The 26,459-nt window shown below is 36.1% G+C and overlaps 2 protein-coding genes across 3 annotated transcripts; both read right to left on the bottom strand.

Moving 5' to 3' along the window:
* Positions 1 to 1,853: 1,853 nt before the first annotated feature.
* On the bottom strand, positions 1,854 to 9,532 carry LOC110442288 (beta-1,3-galactosyltransferase brn-like). The gene is made up of 2 exons (XM_021485814.1): positions 9,426 to 9,532; positions 1,854 to 3,948 (listed from the first exon to the last, which is right to left on the bottom strand). Exon 2 carries the CDS (start codon positions 3,565 to 3,567, stop codon positions 2,464 to 2,466), a length of 1,104 nt encoding a protein of 367 aa, XP_021341489.1. The 5' UTR covers positions 3,568 to 3,948; positions 9,426 to 9,532; the 3' UTR covers positions 1,854 to 2,463.
* A 7,836-nt stretch (positions 9,533 to 17,368) lies between these two features.
* LOC110442289 lies at positions 17,369 to 20,695 on the bottom strand. Of its 2 annotated transcripts, none has more exons than XM_021485816.1 (2): positions 20,639 to 20,695; positions 17,369 to 19,023 (listed from the first exon to the last, which is right to left on the bottom strand). In XM_021485816.1, the coding sequence occupies exon 2, from the start codon at positions 18,513 to 18,515 to the stop codon at positions 17,901 to 17,903; it is 615 nt and encodes a 204-aa protein (XP_021341491.1). In that variant the 5' UTR covers positions 18,516 to 19,023; positions 20,639 to 20,695; the 3' UTR covers positions 17,369 to 17,900. The 2 variants fall into 2 exon arrangements, with proteins under 2 accessions (XP_021341491.1, XP_021341490.1); XM_021485815.1 differs by lacking the exon at positions 20,639 to 20,695 and adding an exon at positions 19,653 to 19,714.
* Positions 20,696 to 26,459: the final 5,764 nt, after the last annotated feature.

The raw sequence follows: 26,459 nt of genomic DNA on the forward strand, positions 1-26,459 counted from the left end.
TACCGATTATCATTTTCCTGGCCAGATATAAGTAACATGATCGATGAAAATGAACAGTGATTATGAAGATTATAACTGATTTACATGTGATACAATATATCATTACATCAAAATATTTTGTCACATTTAAACTTAACTTTAAGTGATTTACGTTTGGAAAATATAAAACAACATAAAATATCTATATCATACATGGTATAAATATAAAACCATTTAACTTTAGTGCAACATAATGTTACATTAAATATAAAATTCATAAAACATGTGTTCACATTATTATGAAGTCATTTATGTGCGATAAAGCATACAATGACATAAAATATTTGATATCATTTATTTAAAATCTTTAGAATTAAAAAAACATGGACAAGGGAAACACCCGTTTACAGAGACCTATTGAAGGTGGATAGCTTATGTTTATGTACCCAACGTTTCTTTGACCTTACTAGCCCATACAATCAATGTTAGGTTTGGTTTGGTTTTATTTTGTTTAACGTTCTATTAACAGCTAAGGATGTGCCTCCATGTGTGTTATGAAAGCGTGCATGTGTGTTTGTGTGCTTGAGACTGTATTCTAGCTAGATAGGGCGCTATATCGTATGTTGTATATTATTATAACTATAATTCTTATTATTTAGATTTTTTGATAGAAACACGGATCAGTTTAATGATCCCTACCGTGAAATTTCTCCAAAATTAAACTTCCGGCTTTTTCTATTTGTATGATAACTTAGTGACTGCGAGGTAATTATGACAGCAAATACCATATATGATACTCATTCCAAGCGTATACCGAAATGTTGGTGTATTAGCCTCCTTGTGATAGTGCGGATCTGATGCCGACTTTATAGTGCTGTCTCACTAAAATACTATGCCAAAGGCACCAAGCACAGCATTCCGCCCGGTCACATTATACTGACAGCGGGTGAACAAGTTTTTAAGGACTTTGGCATGTTCCGGCCTGGGGATGGAACCCATTTCCTTCCTCACCTGTGCGAACGCTCATCGTTAAAGCCAAAAGTGAGGTATTGCCAAGCAGGCGCTAGAAAATAAAAGGCAAGCAGATATAGAAAGATATTTGAGTACGCGGCGGAAAAAAACATCTATCAAAACTATTCACAAGCAAACGAGTTTCCACCAGATGCACAATTGTATGACGTCACGTCAACGATGTATTGACGACACGCCAACCATAGCAAAACAAATATCCTTTATTCATGTGCCATATTGCAGAAATATATATTACTTTCGGTCCTACAATATTGAATGTCATGTAATTGTAAGGTATCAATTCATTTGGCGTTACAAACTTTATGATAATACTTTGAGAGGTAATGAATATGTAAGCCATGCAAATTATGATATTATGTCTTTTCATTATCATATAATTCACTCATCTCTAAAAACGCAGACAATCAACAAGCATTTGATGTCCTTTATTATCATTCTGCCTACGAAAACATAGATGAAAAGTAAAACAAAAAAGACAATAAAAAACAACTTAAGAGGACTTTTTCTACCACATAGTAACCTATTTACAGTGAACATTGCATAATGTATTACTGATGTCAATATATTATAAAAGTTAGACACATGAACTTGACACATTAACTTTAACTAACATTAACTAAAAAAAAATTATTGATACAAATAATAGAGCTCTCACCTGTATTCATAACCTTGATTACCTTAATAATAATATACAACATTTATATAGCGCCCTATATAATTTGTAAAATTACTCTAAAGCGCTTTACAACATATGGATAATAGTAATGGTTATAATTGTGAAAACAAAAAACAAAGGCTTACAATCACTTTTATACATTTAAGCAAGAAATGTGCACATAATTGAACAAATAAAAGGGTGGTATTTACATGACGTCTTTGCAAGGTTTCTAACTTCGAACTTAAGCGTATTTCATTATTCTGATGTAAAAAGCGTTGGCTGCTGCTACTTATCTACTAGGTACTCCTGATAGACAAAATAATACTGCCGGTTACGTGATATTTTTTCCGCCGTACGTTGGATTATGAAACTTGAGATTTTTTTTTGATATTGAAGACGTATATAGTTTTGGATTTGAAAGCCTATATTCATTGCTACTTGAAAACATTCCGTCACATTGCCCGCTTCATCAGATAGCCGAAAGTCAAAAACGTGTATCCCAAGAGCTCCATGCAAAACATTTATGTGTTTCATAATCAAATATTAGAGAACGAAACTAAAAATAAATATACAAAAAATATCAGAAATTTCTATGAGAGTACGCCGCAGAATTAACTGTTGGTCGCAAAATAATAGTAATTTAGGTACAGATTACGCCAGAAAAATTTACATGAAAAATTGAATATCGCAAAATGTATACAATACACAGGGCATCAGCAGTGTCGTCATCATAGGACAAAGGCGGCTATGTGTTTTTTTAACCGAAATTGTTCTACGGGGCATAGGTTTAGAGTTCATCCTGGGGTCCAAAATCGGAAGCTTTTTTTCTGATTATATTGCCACCAGAAGTGCAACATTTCCTTTTGAGTGTGGCAGCACTGGTAAACTAGCGCTAGATGAGCGTACCTCCCGTTATTATGAAAAAAAATATTATCTTGAGGGTTTATTCCGACATTCATAGCGACTATACCTAACCATCCGTCAGTTTTAACTAAAACTTGTATATACGGAAAAGCACAGGTAAATTTTTTGGCAACCTGCATACTTGCAAGATACGTCCCACCTGCTAAATATGGAGGCCAATATTTGTATGGAAACACCTCTAAAGGCAAAGCCCATTTGGAGCGCTTGTCTCTCACGACAGGTTGTATTATTCGATGTCCTATGAAAAGTGTTTCAGCATCAACCTCTGGAATAGAATAAATATACATCAGAATCTTTGGTAAGTCGATCACAAAGTCGTCGTCTACAAACAATACAAATTGAGCATTTTCACAGTATTGAGTTGCCCATTTAAATGACAAAATGGTCTTGAGCGTGTTATTGAAATCAGCGTCTATGAAGTCTTGTTGGACAATATCGTTATACTTTGCGGCCTCCAGGTCGATTGTTCTCTGCTGGTCATTAGAGGTGTTACGTCCTAACATGAACACTATTTTGACATTGTCTTCACTAATATTGCCCCAAGTCGTCCGTATAGCATGTCGAAGAAAAACATTACGCACTGCAGATTTTACGATAACTAACACTGGACGAACATCATGATTCTTGAACTTACAACGACCAGGATTAATTATATATCGGAAAGGATGTGGATTGATCACTCCTATGTCGTCTACTTCCGTTGTCATATTCAGCAACTTCCTGTTCACAATCCTGCGGATATCCAAATGCAGCCTTAAGAACGACATGCTTTCAGGCAAACCCGGCAGCCATGATACAATATTTGGGTTTTCATCTTTCCCAAAACGTATTTCAGATTTATCAACGAAAATAAGGTAGCAAAGTCCTACAAGCATTATGAAAAACACGCAGGCAAGACATGCACGATGTTGCTTTGACCATGTGTCTATCCTGTAAATCGCACTTAGACAGCAACGATACCCCCTGAGCATCATACTTGATGATTAAGAAATTCTTTTGAATTTAACTTTATATATGACAAAGAATCTAAATTATATTTTCCTGCCGAGTATCATCAATTTAGATACTCAGCAAATATTTTACTGTCAAGTCAATTTGCACATCAACTAACACAGAGCGTTTCAGTTTCAAACACGGAGGAGAGGACGGGGATCTACTTGAACGCACACTGTTTCATCATTGCTGGTCAGTCTGCCTTTATCATTGCTGGTCAGTCTGGTTTTATCATTGCTGATCAGTCTGTCTTTATCATTGCTGGTCAGTCTGTCTTCATCATTGCTGGTCAGTCTGCCTTCATCATTGCTGGTCAATCTGCCTTCATTTGCTGAATTGAAGTTTCAACAGGATACTTACATCTGGAATAAAATTTATTTTGAAAATAACACAAGTTTTATATGTAAATCTGCAGTTTAATGAGAAATTTAAATTATATAATAATTCTAAATTTATAAAGGAATCCCCTTTGACACAGACATTGGAAAATTGACATATATCCGGAATGGTTGTTTGATATTTGATATACATTAGAATGGCAAAAAAAATTACCTTCAGGTATAAAGGTGATTTGAAAATAAAACAAGTTTCCTTTTTTGCATTTTAAATAATCGTTTAATTTGCTGTAAACCTGTATAGATTGTCGATCATGTTTAACTTTCGCCCTTTCGTCCTCTGCAATGGGGGCAAATTGACCATGACAGCGAATATAAGTACACAGCATTCCATCTATAGCTAGAGTTAGATAGTTCTAAGCATGTTCTTCAGGTTGGTAAGTATGGATTATGGAAAGATTCATGAATAACAATCAATAAGTGTTTATATGTGACGTTGCGATAACTAGACATTTCTCATTTTAAGGCAGACCTACCACGGAGCCAGAGACGGACACTGAAAGTAGTAAAATCAGGGAACATCTCAAAATTATTTTTCATTTCATCTGTATTAAGGATTCATGTCCGCTGCTTGCGACAAAACACTAGATAACGATCTTTTAGTGCTCCTTACCTACAGTAACATCCCCTGATTTTCATTATATGTACAACTGATAAACTTCTCTTGGCTGTTCTCACATTACTAGGGGGAGGGGGTCAGAATTATTATTTTTTAAATTATGGTTAATACTGAAAAAAGACTCGGTGCATGCTAGTGTTGATCGCAGTAGTATAGAAATCCGAAAAGTCACTCCCTGAAATGATCTCTAGAACAGTCGAACAGCAGAAAACTGCTTTTCTTCTGTTGTTATTTTTCAGGAGAATATACAAGAACATATTGTTCATGGTTTTTTTTCAAGAATACAGAATAAAAAATATAAACTTTAATTATTTAACAACAGTTTTTTTCAACTTATATCTTGTTGGCCGGGATGTTAGCGCGTGGTAGGGGGGATTTTGTGAGGGAGGAAACCGGAGTACCCAGAGAAAACCCACGTGATCGGGCAGATGACCCCAACCTTTTTACGTCCGATCGGGGAATCGGACCCCGGCCGCCTTGGTGAAAGGCAACTGCGCTATCCACTGCACCACCAGACCACCCTTCACCGCCCGACCACCTATATTTATACACATGTATGTCAATACAGAAAACCACTCTGTCACGACGGAATGCTAAGAAACGTCCCTTTGTCCAACCACCTCTATACAAAAATGCAAAGAGATGAAGTGACAAAAATGTGTGGAACAAGTACCTTCAGCTTAACGCTATTATAAAAAAGACACCGTGTAAGCGTTGAACATTTCTTTCGTAATATGGAAATATTATGTCCTAAGAAGTTTGTGGATGGTAAATTTAATCTGCAAATGTGATCCCTGTCACTCTGGTAAAAAACAAACTTCTTCCAACTGATTATTTTGGCTCGGGGAATTTCTTTTAATTCAATCGGCGTCAGAAAAATACAACAGACGTTCCGGGTAAGATCATTAAATATCAATTACCACGGTCACATACAGTCGCATTGAGCCACGAAAAAATACCTTAACGACTGTGGTTACCGGTTACATAATTTATTACCTGTTCGCTTACCTGTAGTCACTCACATGTGCGTCTACACACTCTGACATACCCTAAACGCTACGTTCCATATACAATTATTTTTGAAATGACCCCTGTATTCGCTTGTCTCCACGCTCCGTGCTAGGTCTACCCCAAAATGAGAAAGGTCTACTAGTACGGTATGTACTCTGTCACCTTCATTCGACAAAACATTTTTTTTGTCTGATGAAGGTGACAGACAAACATACCGTACTAGTCATCGAAACGAGTTTCATTAAAAAGAAAGTATCTAGTGTTGGCTTACGTTCGAGACAATCATTCCAACAACAATTGTTTTACTGTAAATGGTTCGTGACATAATATGCGTTGAGGTAGTCTTTGCGCTTCAACGAATAAGAATGCGTTTTGTGTGAATCTACCATTATGAAACTAGCAAGGACAGCCACATCCTCGATATCCAGGGGCTACGCTCACTTTCGCTCTCTACATCCCTGGACTATGTCATAGCAAAATTGAAGGCTCGGTGAGCGTCACCTTGTTGATGAGACAAGAAAACTAGTTCGGTCCTTTGATGTACATTAAAAGAATTTGACAGGCTCTGAAGTCGGGGGTCTCTCCTTTGTAATCTTCAAAGGACAGGTATCAGCCTAGCGATTGGTCATTTTTTTTACCTGAGACCAATCAAACAGCTACTTCATACCTTCAATTTTGCGATGACATATTCCAGGTGTGTAGAGAACGAAAGTGAGGGTAACCGCTGGATATTGAGGATGGAACACGTCTTATTTAAAAGACAGAACACCCACACAATTTACAAATAACAGCTTTAAAAGGATGCAAATAAAGTAGTAATACGAAAGATAACTATCCCAAATAAATTAAAAGGACGGACTTGCATATCTTTCATATCCCACCATACCCAGCGAACAAACAAAAAGTATGGTATTGAGGGCAGAGCCGTGCTTTACAAAAACAGGTAATAGTTTGACAGTTTTTGGGGGTAAAACAAACAGACAAAGTCAAAGAGACAGTTAGGGTTAGGGTTAGGTTTAGGGTCAGGGTTCTGTCCTTACATAGGGGACTGACATTCTGATAGGATGCTCGATAAGATAGGTATCTTATCACTTCCATTGGTACAGCAGCATTAATTAGACCCTGTGGTCATATATACAAAAAAACAGTGATTGTTGATTTGTCGTTTTTTGTAATTGTTTTTTAATTGTTGTTGTGCCGTTTATAGTTAGATATATCAGGTAATAAAAGCATATTTCAAACGTGGAAGTATATTTAGATCCCTTCATTTGTGTTTTGTTTTGTGTGTGAAATCTAAAATATGTATTTTAAGTGTTTGCTTAAAATGTGTACTTGTGTACTCTTATGCATGATTGTAATGTCGGCGTTACATTTGTACCATTGTTACTAGACATAGTTAAATATCGGTCGTAAATTCCTTTTAAACGTTTAGGTTTCTTTTTGTGTAACCCTGTACCAACTTAATAATCTATACGTTTTCCTTGTAAAGAACATACCGTTTTAATTACTACAAAAACTAAATAACACCAGATAAGCACGCGTACCTCTTTACTAGTATGGTAACCCAACAGTTAGGGCGTAAGAATTGTACCTGCTGCACCCCATTGCATGAGAGGCGACTAAATCTAGGATCTTATCTTTTCTCTTCTTTCTAAACAACTTTCTTCTTCCTAATGTCTCCCTTGACAATGCCTCACATTTGGCCTTTAGTTGAGCGTTCGCCCCTGTGAGAAAGGCTTTGGGTTCTGTCCCCTGGCCGTGACATACTAGAGTCTGTAAACATGTTAGTTTCTACTCCTGCTTAACGCTCAGCAATTCAGTTTTGGGACGACTGGTTCGCCCGTTGTCAGTATAATGTGACCGGATGGGGTTGTCCTGCTGGGTGTCTTCGGAAGTATGTTTCAGTGAGATAGCACTACGAATTCGGCATCAGTTCCGTGCTATCACAAGGAGACAAACACGAACATATCGCAGCCTTCTAAAACACACACGCATACACTACACGCATGCATCTTGCACACAGGGAGGCCGTACTTAAATGACCATAGCTGTTGATAGGTCGTTTATAATACTAAACTAAACCAAAGTAGTATAGTAACTTATCCATCGGTAGATTAAACTATCAGCTCATGTGAAACATGAATCATGTTGGTGTAAGGCGTTTCATTATAATTTGGGGTATTACAACCAGATCATATACAGATCAATTCTCCTTTATATCTGCCGCGATCAAAACCTCAAATAAAATGTCGTTCAATATTATTTTAATTGAAATAAATCATAGTATAACAAGTTAAAAACAATCTGGGCTTCAACTTCAAGAGACTTTTCTGTAAATAAAACCTTGATATTTACACTATTAATTAAGCATTGAACTGTTTTTGTATGGTATTTATGAAATATTTGAATGACACAGCTTTGCAAGCTAGCGCATTATGATGTTTGCTTGCAAAACTGTGTCATTCAAATAGATCATAAATACCATACAAAAACAGTTCAATACTTATATTTACGTTTTCTCTACCTTTTGTGTATATTTTTAACTTACAAGTTATATTTAAAATTTGAAAATTTCCACCTTATCGACAGTCCACACAAATTTGTTCAATAGTTGAAACAGCGTGTTGTCGCATGCTTATTGGCAAACAAAGTAGTACTATGAAATTTGAACAAATACTTCAATTTTATTCCACAATTCATATCAATACAATTGCGTATGATACGTATATATGGTGATTTAAGTTTATCAATAGAAATCTGAGCTGAAAGCTAGATTTGAAATTGTTTTGATTTTCCCCCGGAAGAATGAACACCGTAATCCGACCTTGCTCTCGACGAGGGCGTTATTTATGGAAGTTGAATGAACAGAGGAAAAAGTTCGAATATGTAAAGAATGTATTTGTTGATTGTATGGGAACCTGACTACAGTCGGTAGATTCTACAACAGCCTCGTAATTAACATGTCGTCAGAAGCTAAGGAAACCATGACTGATAGACGCATGATACTGATAGCGTTTGAAGCGTGTGATCTTGCGACAGAGCACAGGCGTTCGTTTCAAATATTTGAAGTACACATACCAGTTATGCCTTGTATATGTTTATGTGTGCTGTGACTCATATCAGTAGGTCTATAGCATATGTGTATTTCAGACATTTGTAACGAAACCCATGTGGAATAGTGCAGTGTAACAGACGATATTTGTGATAATTTGGATGAGTGTTAAAATTGTTTCCATTGTTTATTTCAAACGGGCGATGTGCATTTTGTACGATATTACAGACCTTGGTCTTTCTTTTGGGTTATAAATGTGGGTGGGTTTTTTTGTTTTTTTTTTACACATTTACAATTACATTGTCAAGTCTCAAAATGCCCAATGATATTTCAGCAGCCGTCATGTTTGTTTACATTGGATATTGTAGTCATGGTCGGTGTTGTATTAATACGCTAAGAATTATGTCTCGTGGTGTATGGTATTGAAAGTCCCATCAACGACACAGCTTCCAAAACATTATATAGTGACAATGCCATGCAAATGTAAATATTAGCGATTTAGAGCAAACATTAATGTATGCACTTTGTTTTGTGTTTTACCAGGTAAGTCTTTGAGCATGTATTGTATTTAGGTCTTTCATTTAAAAAGCTGAAGATAAAAAAAATTAGCGCAAAATAAATGTATGCACTTTGTTTTGTGTTTTACCAGGTAAGTCTTTGAGCATGTATTGTATTTTGGTCTTTCATTTAAAAAGCTGAAGATAAAAAGAATAAATATTTGATAGTTGTAGAACTACGATACCTTACAGAAAACATACATACCTGTATAACGACGTATTTGGACCATAAAACCCGCATATATACGCCAACACATGTGCAGCTATAACAGTATCGTTCCGTATTGCACCTGTACACTGGCCGTTCCTTTGCATACTAACCGCCGGTACGGTCAATGTCTAACTATAATCGAGTGGTAATGTGTTCAAATTGATAGACGGTAATACAAAAGGTACGTGAGGCGTACCAATGAATATTTATACAGTCTTTGTGTGGTTACAGACAGAAGGCCCTTTAAATAAGAAAAGTATCACCAAAAGCATAGTTAGTATGACGGCATTTCGATTTAATTCATTAATTTAAGCTTTACGGCCAATGAGTCACACAAAACTTTAACAAAAATCTAAACAATCGTTTTAGTTAAAATTCCTTAATATATTTGCTTCGAAAAATATATAACAGAGAGGTGTTTTATTCTTATGTTCAATGTCTGAAGAATAAATTAAAGGAATTGACTTATTCTTGTAGTAATACTTCATATTTTTCCCATCAACATTCTTCATGTATTCGACAATGAGGCAGTCTTCGTCTTATATTTCTGGTCTAGTGCTAACTGTGGATCAAGGTTTTCCGTATCTGGAAACTTATTGATTATCACACTGTGTTTTTAGGAATTGTCGTGCGGTTGACTCTAGATTTTATCCACGTTCATCCAAATCCTGAAAACACAGTGTGATAAACTGTTTATCATCTATATATTTCTACCTTATATTTTTCTCTTTTTATTAACAGTTAACTAAGCACAGTATTTTCCAAATTAATTCTAGGCTTAATGGTCATCGATCTATAAACCTCGGTCTTTGACAAACGGAAACAAATAGAAAATGTGCACGGAGGATACCGCGAACCATAAACTATGTAGAAAAAAAATATTTCTAAAAAAATCTTATCGACATTTACGCAAAAGTTATGTTATCCTCACAATCTTTTCGGTTATTTTTTATTTATTTGTTTCTGACGGACTATTTACTTACGCGGATCACTTTTGTGTGGATACTACCCTGGCGCGAGTTGATTTTTTTTATGCTTTTTTGTTGTTGAGAAAATACGTAATCAAATGCCGGGAAATGGAAAATTCCGTTTTCAAGTTCTTCCCAAGTTATTCGCAAGTCGTCCTCAACTTCTTCTTAAAGTATGATCTTACCGACAAACCACAATAATAAATGTATCCTGCTACCTGTGACATGGGGTGGCAACATTGATACCAGGAAAAGCTGTGAACTCGACATACAAACTGATATTTGTGACATGCTGCCTGTTTTTGATATCAAATCAAAACTAACATTCAAGAACCTCTAATGTGCAGAATGCCATCGAGTTCAAGACTATGTACCATAATAATTGCAGATTAAATGTTTATCTGAAATAGTTTCTCCGTCCCGTTCTGTTATCGAGGTATTGATGAAAAAGATTCATAGTGACGAATGTAGATACCGCTTCATACCACCAAAGGAAAACGTTTTGACATTACATTATTGCTTCCAAGAGTTCGACTATGCAATAATTAATTTGTACAAAACTCAACATGTAGAAATCGTGTCCTAAAACCAATAGGATACAACAAGTTTATATTTTCCAGAAATTTCCAATGTCTTATTGCTAATTATGGCTTAACGAATCTGGCAGTTTCAAAAGAAACTTTTTGTGTTATAAAAAGTAAGGGAATAGTTTTGTTGGAATCTGATACACTGAGCAGCCTGATTGAATTCTCCTCCATGCTTCGTTTTCGACAAGAAGAGGTGAAATGCAAAGAAAAATAGATTCAATTATATGACGAGGTAAGTAGTAGACGTCAATGATTCAAAAGTCCACCAGAATAATCATTCATTACATCAACTTCCGTCGGAAACTGGACCAAGGTTCGAAACGGGGTCTCGATTATCAAATTGCCACAAAACGCCTCCTATATAAAAAAAATCACTTCGGTTGTCCTTATATCAATGAATGTTAATTGAAAGCAAATAAATCTTGAACATTAACAACAATGGCAGTTAGATGATATAAATATATTTTAAAAGGCAATATGTATAGAATTACACTTCCCGTACAGAAAATGAAACAAATACCCAAATGTCAACTGATATAATTTCAACAATTTGTACAAGAATTCTGGGAAAGAATATGAAAAGGGTCACTCAAAAACGTTTAAATGCCCCCCCCCCCTTTTTTATTATCTATATCATGTTTACATCGATGCAAGCAATTTGTTATCCAAATAAAATATAATTTGTTTATATTTAAATGATATGCATCTATGAAGTTTCTGCCTATTGAAACAATCGCTTTTCTTTGTAAATTTCCATATTTAATCACCGTGTCATTAACCTAGCTTTTCCTGATGTAAACGCTCTTAAAATGTGGTATATTTTACTGATATTTACCGACGTGATGATTTTAACGTCGATAATTTACGAAGTGGTAAAGGGCCTGTTTCCAGTAATGTTAATTCTCCATAGGAGCCTGCCCCCGTATAATTTCTTATCTAGCTCAACTACTGTTTTTTTCTTTTCCGAAGAATAATTTTACACCTTTCCGACACCCAGATTTCATAATTTCAGTGAAAATGTATTTTTATAAAGTTGTCAATTTCAGCATCAAAGACATAAGTTCGTAAATAAAAGAAGGTTATCTCGAAATTGTAATTCGCAACATAGTATAAATTTCTTTTGATAAATATTTCCAAAACATCGTGTTTATTCATAAAACATAAAAAAAAATATTCTCGGATGAAAATGCACTTGCAGAGACACAATTATGAAGAAAAATGCCATAAAATTGCAATTTTCTCCCGTTATATAGTTTTGGATGCAAATTTCCATCAGAAAATCGGATAGAGCTTTACTTGTTTCATATGTGTACCAAAAATCAGCTAATTCCATGTGGTGGAACGTTCTCATATCGCCGCCTGAATGTGGTTGTAAATTGAAAGAAAAGGGGAAATGAGTAACAACCTTGTCTGAAACCCTATTATATAGCTTATTATATACAAACTTTTATATTGAATATCAGAGCGGATATTTTCATGACAGTTTTATGATGTGTAACGACTAAATAAACAGTATCGATATAAAGATTTACACTGAGGACACCCTGATACATGAATACTGTTCTATCTCAAGTTGTCCTCTTCTGAATTTTCTGATCGTGTGGCCTTGTACATTTATCCGTATCTTCTTGTCTTTGTCTATACGTTTACGGAATCATTGACTCGACGCTAGCTATTCTTGTCTCACTTTCCTTGTTTTATTGTCCCATCTCCAAAGCGTTGTGGCTCTGTCAGGGTTGGGACCCTGACTTGTCTCACTTTCTTTGTGCCTGCCGACCACGCCACATCGAATAGATAGATTATCCATATGAAATACTTTATTTTGTTCTAAGTAATCAATCAATTCTGCGCTTCTTGGAGGTATTGAATGTGATTTATTATATTGTCTTGTTATTTTGTGTAATTAGTTGTTCGTTATTTATCACACATTTTCGCATAATTGTACCAAACTACTAAGTATTAGCTGTTTACAGCAATCATCGGTGGCTTGCTATTTTGTTACTTTATCGACGCTTCATAAACCAATCGTTATTGTTTCAAGATGGAGGGTAAATGTGTTGGAGAAGGGTGTCAAGTATACTTCAAGAAACGTAGTGGCAATAAGAACAGAAGTGCACGCAATGTAAATAGTCCACAATATAAATGGCTCCTAGATACGCTGGTGCAACAAGGATTGATGTCAGCAAAGGAACAAGCACTTATTTGCCAGAAGTGCTACATGAAGTATCTTCGGAACAAAAATCAGCCTGAACCTGAACCCGAGCAGAACCAGGAAATAGAGGAAGAAGACGACTCCCCGTCCCATATCCTGCCGTTGCTGACCCTTCATGATCTTTTGAATGGATCATCTTCACACAAAAAATGCTGTCTCTGTCTTGTTACCTTTGCAAGAAATGGAACAAAATCATCAGTCTTACCAAAACGTGCAAGACATCACCTGATCTATTCACACAAACTGTGGTGTCCCACCTCATCCCGCGTCTGCTCCATTCACCTTATTGGTAACGACTTAGATCCGTCTACAGAGGTTGTCCTTGATGGTAGAGGTTCCTTGGAATCTCAGTTACCATCAAAATCGTCCGAAATCATTAATGACCTCCTAGAGGTGTCGCACGTCCTTTCACAGAACCAGTCTGCGTTTACAATAAGCTTTTCTTCTCTTGATGACTCGGCATGCATGGCCTGGACAGGTTGGTCCAAAGATCAGTTCCTCGAAATCCACTCGCACTGTTCCCCATATCTTTCATCTGGTATATATACCAAGACTACACACGATGCTCTATTACTGTTCTGGGTAAAACTGAAAACCGACATTTCCTGGAGTCAGTGTTCTTCTCTTTTTGGAATTTCCAAGTCAAGTGTGTCCAAAACTTTCCACTCCATAGTACAGGCATTAGACACATCGATAGTCCCACAATTTCTAGGTCCGGATCACTTGACAAGAGAACAGTTGCTCGGGCACAATACTGTCTTTTCAGAAGCATTTTTTGGAGATAAAGCCACTGCCATATTAGATGGCACCTATATTTATATCCAGAAAAGCTCCGACCACAAGCTCCAGAGAATGTCCTACTGTGGCCAGAAGAAGAGAAACTATCTCAAATTCATGAGCATCGCCTTACCAGATGGCTACATTCTGGACACAGTAGGACCATTCACTGGCAGCGAAAATGATGCTACAATTACAAAAAAAGTCATGGACAAGCTAGTTACTTGGCTACAACCAGACGACAACGTTGTCGTTGACCGAGGTTTTAGAGATGTCCTACCAGTTCTCGAAGCCTCTGGCCTCAATGCTAGCATGCCGTCATACCTGAAACCCGGTCAAAGTCAACATTCTGACGTCCAAGCAAATCTTGACAGAACTATCACCAAATCGAGGTGGATTGTGGAATCCTATCATGGTCGTCTGAAACACTGGACGTTCTTCCGAACGCAATTGGTGTCTAACAGCTTTATCAATGTCATCGAGGCTTTGCTTCGAACCGTCACAGCCTGTCTGAATGGTATTAGAGGACCGATCTACCAGAGATCTCCAGAGAGAGATGCCAAAGATAGGCTAATGGCTGAACGTATGAAGGACCGTTTGACAACACCGAATGGTTTAGCTCAGAGAGTCAAGACAGATCCGGATCTATCTAGACGGGCAAGGTCCGAGTTTGTCAAGATGGATGCATCTTCCGTACTGTTTCCCCGTCTCGATCTTGATTACTTGAGAACCATTACGTGTGGAACGTATCAGATATCTCTGGCTCCTGGTTACATCGCCGAACATTTAAGTGATGACGGAGACTATGAGGTGTGGCTTTACCAGCACTCCCCAGACCTTCTCCGATGTCAAATACATTCTCGACACAAAAGCCAAACGAAATATAACGTTTGGATACGGTTCACCGTTTCACCCGATGTTGAGGCCCCAATAAAGGACTACTACTGCCAGTGCCCAGTTGGAGAGAGAACGATGGGAATGTGTGCGCACATCTCCAGTATCTTGTACTACCTTGGGTATTACAGGACGCTGGAAAACCCTCGACCATTACAACCACAGGTAAAGAAATTCCGACAAAACTTGAAATAGTTTTCCATGCGGCAACGGAGTGCATATGTCGAAAGTATGTTTGGGGCTCGATATGAAAGATCCCCGTTACCATGTGACTAACCAAACTTATAAATATAGGTATTATACAATCGCCCGTAGCTATGAACACTCCCGTAAATGCGAAAACCAACCAAAATCATAAGGAACACGTTTTGTTTGTTGTTCTGTCTATTTGTCAGCCAATGTCTTCAACCACGGGGACTTGTGAAGTAGCCATCTTGGATTTTTTTTATGAAAAAGTGTTTCTCTCACTTTTTTTCATATCTGTGTACATATTCTCAACATACCGAGCAAATACTCTCGTTTTTTTGTTAATTATCTAAAGAAAGTCGAAAATCGGCAATTCAACCATAGGCTAATTCAACCCAACATTTGAAAATGTTCCACCACTTACATTTTGATGATTTTTCCTCTCATCAATAGCATATTACGTACTGTTTAATAGGATAAAAATTGGTTTGCATCCAACGCCCATAAAAGGGTGTATTCTCTAAAAAACACAGTTTTTGTGTCTAAAATGTTATCATCGAAAATGGCATTTTTGAGATTGTTTCTTCCATAAAACAGCCAAATGGCGCGATGGAAACATGATTTTTTGTCACAATCATGCCATGAATGTATTCTTTACGGTGACCATCATTTGATTAGATTTTCATTAATATTTTACATAACATGCACATTTTATCAACACTTAGACAGCTTCTGAAAGGTACAACTTTGAGGAGCCATAAAAAACAAACCAAGTGACCTAAAGCTTTATACTTTATAGATGTGTGACCAGAACGGCATGGGCAATGCACCACCAACAGGAAATTTGAATCAGAGATGGGGCCGTTTTGGAAACCGGCCCTTTTGTATAGCCGTTCACAGCAGCTGTACAATTAATTTAGATATAAAAAAACAAAGAATATTTTAGTATTATTGCCAACTATCAAATACGTGTAACTTGGTATTCTCGTCGGCTTAAAGCTCAGCAAAATAAGAAGTGGGACGACTGGTTCACCCGTTGTCAGTATAATGTTACCGGGTGGGGCGTCCTGCTGGGTGTCTTCGGCAGTATGTTTCAGTGAGGAAACACTATCAAGTCGGCATCAGTTCCGCGCTATCACAATGAAGACAAACACGAACATATCGCAGCCTCCCAAAATACACACACATACACTACACGCATGCATCTTGCACACAGGAGAGGCCGTCCTTAAATGACCTTAGCTGTTAATAGGACGTTAAACAAAATCAAACAAACAAACAAACAAAAGTATTCCCGTCGGTCTCTCTCCATTCAAAATACACAAGGTACTGATAACCTTATTTTGTTTATTATAGAAAGGCTACTTATTATTGAGTATACGTCATATGTTGTAAACTGTTATTATAGCTGTAATATGGGGATATTTTAAGTATTTAAATGATAAATCGGATGTAAATCAGGTCATTTGATAGATAAGATAACACCCTGAATGCCCTCACACAATGTAACCAATAAATGTATTAAAAGCAAAGTCGCGGACTATGTAACATCATAAAAAACAGGAAATTCAGGTCTATGTAAAACAGATACTTTATTAAAAATCAAACCGTAAAAATAGTGTAAATCATATTAAGTCAGTTAGCAACGGTGTGAATTATGTACTGAGTTTATTTGTTACATTATGAATTGAGAACGGAATATCCGATGAACATCATTTAATCTGCCTTATAATTTAATAATATTACAATTACCACAAGTGAAAAATACAGTGCATATATATATATACTATAATATAATATTACTACGTGATATACTACGATTACTACGTAATTATACTACGGTATTATAATATATATTACGTATCCTTTTTTTTTATAAATATTTTTTAAATTGTGCAAATCATTCCCAGCATTTTGCATTAAAAATTGTTTCAATTATAATTAAAGAAATATATACGCATTCAATTGTTGTAAAATATACACAGATGTGCTTTCATCACGTGATTAGACTGTTTTTTTCTTCCTTTTATGTGTTTTAGATAAATAATTGTTATTTAGCCAAATTTTGTTTCAAAACCTTCCACATAATTATAATTCGTTTGAAAATTAAACAAGTGCATAGTGAAAGTAGATACTAGATAGTGAGACCAGTATAATATCTCTATCAGCCACTCCACATACTAACGGTATATTGTCATTAAAGGTTGTCATATAAGTCACACTGGAGTCAAATGCCACGATGTTCTCTACATTACCGTGCTTGTCTCTATGTGTTAGTTCCCTCTCACGCAAACATATTACCCATGACTTTCCGTAAAAGCCGTTACATATTGGACATTAGTGGATGCACGGTAGTCTAGTGGGAGGACGCCGAGCTCGTGACCGAAGGGTTGCGAGTTCGAGTGACGTCCCGGCAATGTGTTGTGTCTTTGAGCAAGATACTTTACTCTGCTTGTTCCGGTCTACTCAGCTGTAAATGAGAACGTGGTTAGGCAGTGCTAGAATTGTTGAATGCTAGCTATGAGTGCCGTGATAAAGCGGAATATAAGAAACTCAAATTATGATTTATTATTATTACATATTGCACTCACATAATTTGATTCAGAATGTTTGAAGCTTTGCTCACGCAAGCCATTCACTCTTTGGTTAATAAAGCAATGAAATTTTATGTGAGAAAAGGAAATAAAACCCTTTCGCTACATTTGCTTAAACCTTATTCGTCTGTGTCGCCTCAACATCGGCAAGACGGTTCACAATTCCAATGCGGCGATAGACGCGGTCATCAAAACATTTGAGGTGATTTAACAAAAAGAGCCTCTTGCGGTGCCTCTGATTTTAACCTTATCTAGTGGCCCTTTTTCAGATTCTGCACTAGCATGAGAACATTGAGGGTAGACTCCAAGACAAGTTGCCCTCCCTGACGTATCAAGGTACCAACGGAATCTGAACACTTATTCGTAGAAAGTGTCATATTATCACCTTGGGCTTCCTGTGCTGTTGCTAGTTCCTTCATCGTGACAGCTGTGCCCCCGAACATGAGTTGCAGCTGATGAGTATTCATTTCCCCGTGAGTAAACTCGATATCGACAGGTTGTTGATATGGTTTTCTGTGTACGACAACATCTTGAAGATTTCCTGAATCGTGCACCACTGCTAGATCATCTTTTACCTTAAGGATGCGTTGTACCTCCTTTCTTCTTCTTCTCACATTTTCTAATTTTGTTGAAATGAACTCGATCTCGTCTTGCAGTTTAATACAATTACTCTGATTCTCGAAGTCTGATATAAAGCTATCCGCCATTTCGTCTACGACCTTGATTAGATCTTCCCTTCGAGTGTTTATTGACTTGACTCTTTCTTTTTGTGCATTGTCCTGTTGTGTTTTTAGTGCCCTTATCTCATTCAAATTGGATTCTATGTTCGCCTCCAGCTTACAATCTTCTGTTTCCTTTAGCTTCATTTTTGTTTTGATGTCCTTTGCAATTTTGTTAAGTTTACAGAAACGTGACCTTGGTGTATTTCGTCGGTCATACAGTCCAAACAGACAAAGGTGGTATCACACGTTATACACACCGAAACTATCGGGGTACCCGGATGTTTTTCACATTCCATATTTGGTATATCCACGTCTCACCTTTTACTGATCCTTCGGCGCCAGCTTATGTGATCGACAAAATGTTAACCAGCACCAACAAAATGACACGAGGGATAGTGTTTCTAATAATGGTAAGTGAATCACGTTATTAATGATTGTCTGTGCTCATTTATACACAATATAACCGGGTTTGGTAAGTATCATACGTCTGTTTTAGGTCGTTCACCAGAACACAAGTAATAGTCAAGGCGAAAGTAGGAAGATATCATGGATCATGTACGTTTTCTCTGCCCTCTGTATAGTAGTAAAATGCAAGTATTTAAGTTTCAAACAGCAATATCCGACTTCAATTTTTCCATGTCAACATCAGCGTCTGCATCAAATTAAAAAACCGAGGGTTAAAAATAGAACAAACTTAATACTGCTACCTAGTACATAAGTATAAATAACATTGAACGTGAAATATCAAATTTACATTAAGAACTGAACATTTCGTAACTTTAAACAAATACATGTTTGTCTGGTAAGTTGATAGGGAATCTAACATGAGGTACCTTTGCACAAGATATCGATTAAAGTTGTCTTTTTAACTTTAACATGCTATTAGTAAAGTAAAATTAATAATCGTGATGCATTTATTAAATTTCATGTCTATTAGAAAATAAAATAAGACTCAACTTATCACATAAACAAGGTTTTAGTGAATTATTCCGGAATTTGTTATCATCCTGACCCTGAGATTGTCTGCTCTTTTGTGACCTGATCATGCAAAAGAATGTTCGTGACACAAGTAAATTCTATTGTTAAGTTGGAAAACATTGGAACAAACAGTCTAGTACAGTTACGCTATGTGTTTCTAAAGGTGCATTCTTGACACAATTAATGATGGTTATAACATCAATAACAGTTATGAATATGATAAGTATAATTAAAACAAAAACAAACAAAAAACTCATTTTTTTTTATAATTGCTTAGGAAGAAATGGTTAAGATAAGAATTACCGGTCAAACTTCCGGGAAAAGGGAGGAGGTTCAAGCTTTATCGTAATCAGCATCGACACACCGGATAAACACAATAAACAAATGTGTTTTAGTAACAGATACATGTACATCACACATCAACTGTCTTATAAACGACAAACACGAGCCTGTGTTTCATTTTGCAATATTTATCATCCAATGTGACCAAATCACACTCTTATCCAAACATGTGCATACTAATGGGCCGATAACTATTTCAACAAATTGTTTTACCCAAACTGTGGACAAAAAAGTAATGAGATCTATAACAGGAACTGATTTGGTAAGTTGAGTTAAAAAATGGAGGAACAGTTTCATACTTGTTAAGACAAGAATGGTTTTGACAATGTGGTGTAATAACCCGTTACACTTTCGAGAATAGGAAGATTACTAAGCTTTAACGTGGTTAGTTTCAGTAGATAAACACTATACACCGAGGGTCCAGTTGTGTTTCCATAACAGACGAATCACCTATCAACGATCAACACGAGTCTATGATTCGTTGTGCAATATTTGTCATCAAACGTGACTAAAGCACACTCTTGCCCCATCCTATGCGTAAAAAGGGGTCAATATATATTTTGACAAAATATATCACACATAACGTGGACACGGTGCTGGGTATCATAACTATTATAACATGTATAATGTATTAGTGCATTGCTCTACCCAAAAGCCTCCCTCGTGTTGCAGATTTAAACAAGTGACCGATGTGTTTGACAGATTAGCTTTGTCGAGTGAGGGAACAAGCAGCCATATGTATATCTAATCGTCCACGTACATTTATGGTAAACAATCTGAAGACATTCATATTGGCTGGGATTACTCGTGAAAAAATATTTAAGCATTCACTCAATTGGGAAGAAAAGCTGTTATTCCCATAGAAAAAAGAACAGTTATGTATAGATTTAGGATACATACGTCATGTTGGTAATTTAATTACTTAACTAAGGTGTTCTACAATGTACCTGAAAATATTTGCTGTATGCTGAGGTAGTAAGGCAGACGTCTTTCTATTAAATTACAGCAATGATAGGTCCGCGTCACTTTTATGTGTTCCTTTTGTTTATGATAGTTGTTAACCTACATAGTATGATTGGGACGACAACAAGCATGATAACGTGTGTCTGATGTAGTACAGAAAACCTGGACTCCGCCGGAGTACTTTGTTCCGTCATCAGGGCCGAGTCGTTCAATAGGTGATAAGCTTAATCACTGTTTAACGACATTTTTCAACCTTTAATAATTTCGTCAATATACAAGGTAAAATCTCACAATTTTGCATGTAAATTCAGCCTACTAAATATTTGCTATCTGGAAAGTTGTAACTAATTAAATGGGTTTGTGTGAAAGATACACAAATATTAAAATTTGTGCTAATCACTGATTAAGCTAATCACCTTTTGAACAACTGGGCCCTGATATTAGTGCTAAGGTAAATACAATCACGTGACCTTTTTTTCCTGTGTCAGTTATGTCCTATATAACAACCCTGATAAAGCATAGTACGACTAATACGTTAAAGGTCTAAACGTATAAAGGGAATCAAATAGTGTCCAACGCATAGTCAATAAATAACCTCATTACGGAATATCTGTTAGAATTTACATTACTAGGGCTTTTAATCATTATTACTTATTTTAAAATGGCGTATGTCATATTACCTTTTTATAATCTTCATGTATGTAGTTAAACCGCATAGATGTGCTTATCTTCTTAATCTATAGTAGTTATGTTGTATTAGTTAGGAAAAAGTTTATATCGTGGTATATCCTTTCAAACACTTTCATTACTAGCAGAGTAAACTGTATAACGCAAATACCATTATTTATTATAAAATAATATCTGACAAAATGAGCATTTCATGTATTAATATATACCAGCTATTTTATCATAAGGAAACCCGATATTCAGGTATGCCGTCCCTCTGTCGTATCAATAGATACTGTATCACATGATGTAGGTACTACACTATAAACAAAGGTGTTATCCGTTATTGGTTGAATTGACTAGGGTATTCACTCACCTATTGATGATTAATTTTGTGACCTATCTTATTTTGACTAAAAGAAGGACCCCCACGAAACCAATGAGAACGTTAGATTAGTTGTTACCATCAGGTACGTGACATCCGTTAGATAATGAAATCAATTCACCATAGTACATGTATAAATTGATGCACTATAATTGGAAAATAATGAATTTTTGACTTACCATCTTCCACGTTGAGCGAACTTTATACTTTTACATGTAGTTTAGTTATAACATGTTTTCAGCAATGTCGATAACATGTCTGTGATTGCTTCATTATAAAACTAAACTTCAGTAACATTCTTCCAAAAATGGTAACATACCTGACAAGAAGAATACAATTTCTATGGGAGTTTGTTGGATATATCATCAATGTTATTGGAGAGTCGTTTGTTCTCCCCGGTCCTTTGTTACACACTACATATAATATCCCCGATAACGACCCTACCACGTGTATACATAGACCTCAACAGACAGTAGTACGAACGCTAATTAGTAACACACCAACAACAAGTTATTCCGTTATTACTGGGTATGCTATCTCGTTATAAAGTTACGCTATGTCGTTATTACAAGTTACGCTATGTCGTTATTACGACTTAAAACAGTTATCTCGTTATTACGAGTTAAGCTATGTATATCATCCTTGATATCGTTCAAAACATTTTGAAGACTGTCATGATCTTCTTTAATTTTGATGATCGGGTTACATAGTGACTTTCATCTACATGACCGGGGTTCGAATAGCTGCATATTTACAACAAATCAGTCAACTGTTCCTCTTTAACTGTGGATTAATTAGCAATCAAAATAATGTAGGCCCTCTCCTCTATTACTTAGGACCAACACTTTAAACTAGTACTGACAGGAGACCAATACTTGTATTGCCTGTGAACCTACTCTTACAGTGACTGAGTACCTACTTGTACATTTGCATTAACTGGAGATCTTTACTTGTATTTACAGGGGACCCGCACTTGTATTAACTGAGTACCTACATGTACTTATATTATCTGGGTACCTACATGCACTTGTATTAACTGGGTACCTACATGTACTTGTACTAACTTGATACCTTCATTAACTTGTATTAACTGGGTACGTACCTACATGTACTTGTACTAACTTGGTACCTTCATTAACTTGTATTAACTGGGTACCTGCATGTACTTGTAATAACTGGGTACCTACATGCACTTGTATTAACTGGGTACCTACATGTACTTTTATTAACTGAGAACCTACACTTTTAATTGACAGGGGACCTACAGTTTTACTGATTGGGTACCTATACTTGTATTACCTGATGGCCTACAGTCGTATTGACTGGGGACCTTCATGTATTTGAAGGCATGTGCATCCATATCACCTCAAGATGTGAATGATTCTTTATCTCTTAACCTGTTGATTCTGTCATATTCGTTTATATAATGGAGTTATGCTAAGGAGTGTTGACGTTATGGGCTCAATGCATTGTTGAGGTGACGTCGATTGTTATGACTTGGGGAGACAATAATTCTACCTCCTTTCACAGAATTATCCTCCTTTTTACCTGTTCATGATTTTTCTGTGACCCCTTTGGCATTATTTGTCTGTCAGTCATAAGGTATACCATGTAGGATGTGGTTTGGTTTAGTTTGGTTTAGTATTGTTTAACGTCCTACCAACAGCTATGGTCATTTAAGGACGGCCTCCCCTGTGTGCAAGATGCATGCGTGTAGTGCATGCGTGTGTTTTGGGAGGCTGCGATATGTTCGTGTTTGTATCCTTGTGATAGCGCGGAACTGATACCGAGTTTTTAGTGCTACCTCACTGAAACATACTGCCGAAGACACCCAGCAGGACATCACCACCTGGTCATATTATACTGACAACGGGTGAACCAGTCGTCCCACTCTTAAATTTCTGAGCGTTAAGCAGGAGTAGAAACTACCATTTTTAAAGACTCTGTATATCTCGGTAATGGGACAGAACCCAAAGCCTTCCTCACAAGGGCGAACGCTCAACTAAAGACCGAATATGAGTAATTGTCAATGGAGACATTAGAAAGAAGAAAGTTGTTTAGAAAGAAGAGAAAATATAAGATCCCAAATTTAGTCGCCTCTTACGATCATGCAATGGGGCAGCAGGTAAAATTCTTACGCCCTACCTACAGGGACATGTAGGGTGTGAAAGAAGCAATAATATGACGCCACGAAAGCTATTTGTCACAATCAGCTCTCGACGGGAGAGGTCATATCAAGAGGTGTACAAAAGCTAAATGTTAATGTTATTAACATCGTATTGGAATGATGGAAGAAATATCATCATCACTTATCTCTATAGTGTATCAGAGAAATATCGTCATCACTTATCTCTATAGTGCATCGGAGATATATCATCCTCAATTATCTCTATAGTGTATCATAGAAATATCATCATCACTTATTTCTATAGTGTATCAGAGAAATATCACCATCACTTATCTCTATAGTATATCGGAGATATATCATCCTCAGTTATCTCTAGAGTGTAGCAGAGAAATATCATCATCACTTTTCTCTATAGTGTATCGGAGATATATCAACCTCACTTATCTCTATAGTGTATCGGAGAAATATCATAATCACTTATCTCTATAGTGCATCGGAGATATATCATCCTCAGTTATCTCTAGAGTGTAGCAGAGAAATATCATCATCACTCATCTCTATAGTGTATCAGAGAAATTTCATCATCACTTATCTCTATAGGGTATCAGAGAAATATCATCATCTCTTATCTCTATAGTGTATCGGAGATATATCATCCTCACTTATCTCTATAGTGTATCAGAGAAATATCCAACTCTTGGGCTGAATATTAAGTTGTCTTAACCTCAGCAAAGCCTAAAGGATAGACATCAAATAAATCACCCCTCGAGTTCAATATTTCTCCGTTTCACCTCAGATAGGGAAAGATTCTATTAATTCTATAATGACTCCTCCTAAGGAAACCATTCTCTGGTAGTATTGTCTGCGGAGTAATAGTGCCGGAGTGCCCATCAGACGTGGATTCTGTCATTGGCAACACTATCAAGAAATAAAAAAACACCATAGGACATGTTCTTGAAAAAACAAAAAAAACAACAAATACAAACCAATATCAACATCTATCAAAACTGGCTTATATAACAAAACAAGCCAAGGGGCGGAGTCGAGGATGAGGATAAACATAACTTTATTCTGCCATGATCATAGAAATTAATGTGGAATGTACTAAACTTGAGCTTAACTTGATTTTGTCGTAACTAGATGATATAACTCGTAATAGCGAAATATTTAATGTCGTAATAACTCGTAATAACGAGATAGCGTAACTCGTAATAACGAGATTGCATAATTCGTTATAACGAGATAGAGTAACTCGTAATCGGCTTTCGTATGGAATACACAAAGATAGATAAACAAAGTGATAAAGACAACGACGGAAACCTTTTCAGTAGCTCGTGGATCATATCTATAGATATAACATTATGTGGAACAGTTTTGTATTTGTGGTTGTACCGGATGTTTTATAGATGCAATTGCATGTGTGTAACGTTTTTCTTTCAAAACTTAAGAATGTACTCTTATGAGGTTTCCATCTCGTTCAAGTCTAGTTTTGATTTCGTGTAAGGGTGTTTGTAATATTTAACAAAGTATGATCAATTTTAATATCAAACACTTATCTGAAAAATGTGTCAAAAAACTAGATGCCTATTCTTTGTGTTGACACTAGATTGATCACTTTAAATCAAGATTGTGTCGCCATTATTAATTTATTTGACAAATTACTGCACAAAACAAGGAGCGCACGAACATATATCTAGGATCTTACATGAGTGTGTGGCATTTATTAGTGTAAAACGACAATTTTTATTGAAACGTACAGCCAATCACAGGTCATAAAGCATGGACTAAGATGCAAAAAATTTGACATGGATATATTCACTGGATTACACAGTACATTATGTTATGAAATTCTTTATTGCATTTTCTGCTATGCCTTTAACTCCTTTTGCTAAAAAAGAGTTTAAGAAAAACGTTTACTACAGGATTTGTTTGACTTATCAGAGTTGTACATCTTCTTAATTTAAGCTAATCCCCCAATACTATGACGTCGTATATAGCAATATATGGCGAATTCTAGCTTCTGATTGTTGAAGTTGTTCGGCGATGAAATTATTGCACAAGATTTTGATCTTTTTTATCAGGAACTTAAAAGTAGTATTTGCAGTATTTGATTTACAAGAGATAAAATTCCATCGCGGATTTATGCAAATGGCACAGATTTCCACCTGCGTATTGGACTTAAAATAATTAGACACTATATACATGTATTATCATTTGATTTAAACGCAGGCGACATGATATAGCGTAAACATATGTATGTAGTAGTAGATCCCAATAAAACACCTTTGTCCTTGTCTGAAGCATATATAAGTTTAACTTTCTCTTACATTTCACCTGATGAACAGGGTCTTGCTATACATTTTTAAGAAATATGTCAGGGTTTTAGCTACAGTCAACGACGATAATCTTTATGTGACTGTATAGTATACGGTTGTATAATAGGAAGGTTTAAATGTATATGACTATAATAAATATCTGTTGTTAATGTTACATATAGGGGGGAAACATCAAAAAATCATCTGACACTTACTATTATGAACAAAGAAAATATTTCAATACAACGAGTTAATATTTCTTCTAAAACTGTATTAAATATTGTTGTCAGTAAATCTGATCAAACATTAAA

This window comes from Mizuhopecten yessoensis, unplaced genomic scaffold, assembly GCF_002113885.1.
Source record: "Mizuhopecten yessoensis strain PY_sf001 unplaced genomic scaffold, ASM211388v2 scaffold716243, whole genome shotgun sequence".
Taxonomy (NCBI): domain Eukaryota; kingdom Metazoa; phylum Mollusca; class Bivalvia; order Pectinida; family Pectinidae; genus Mizuhopecten; species Mizuhopecten yessoensis.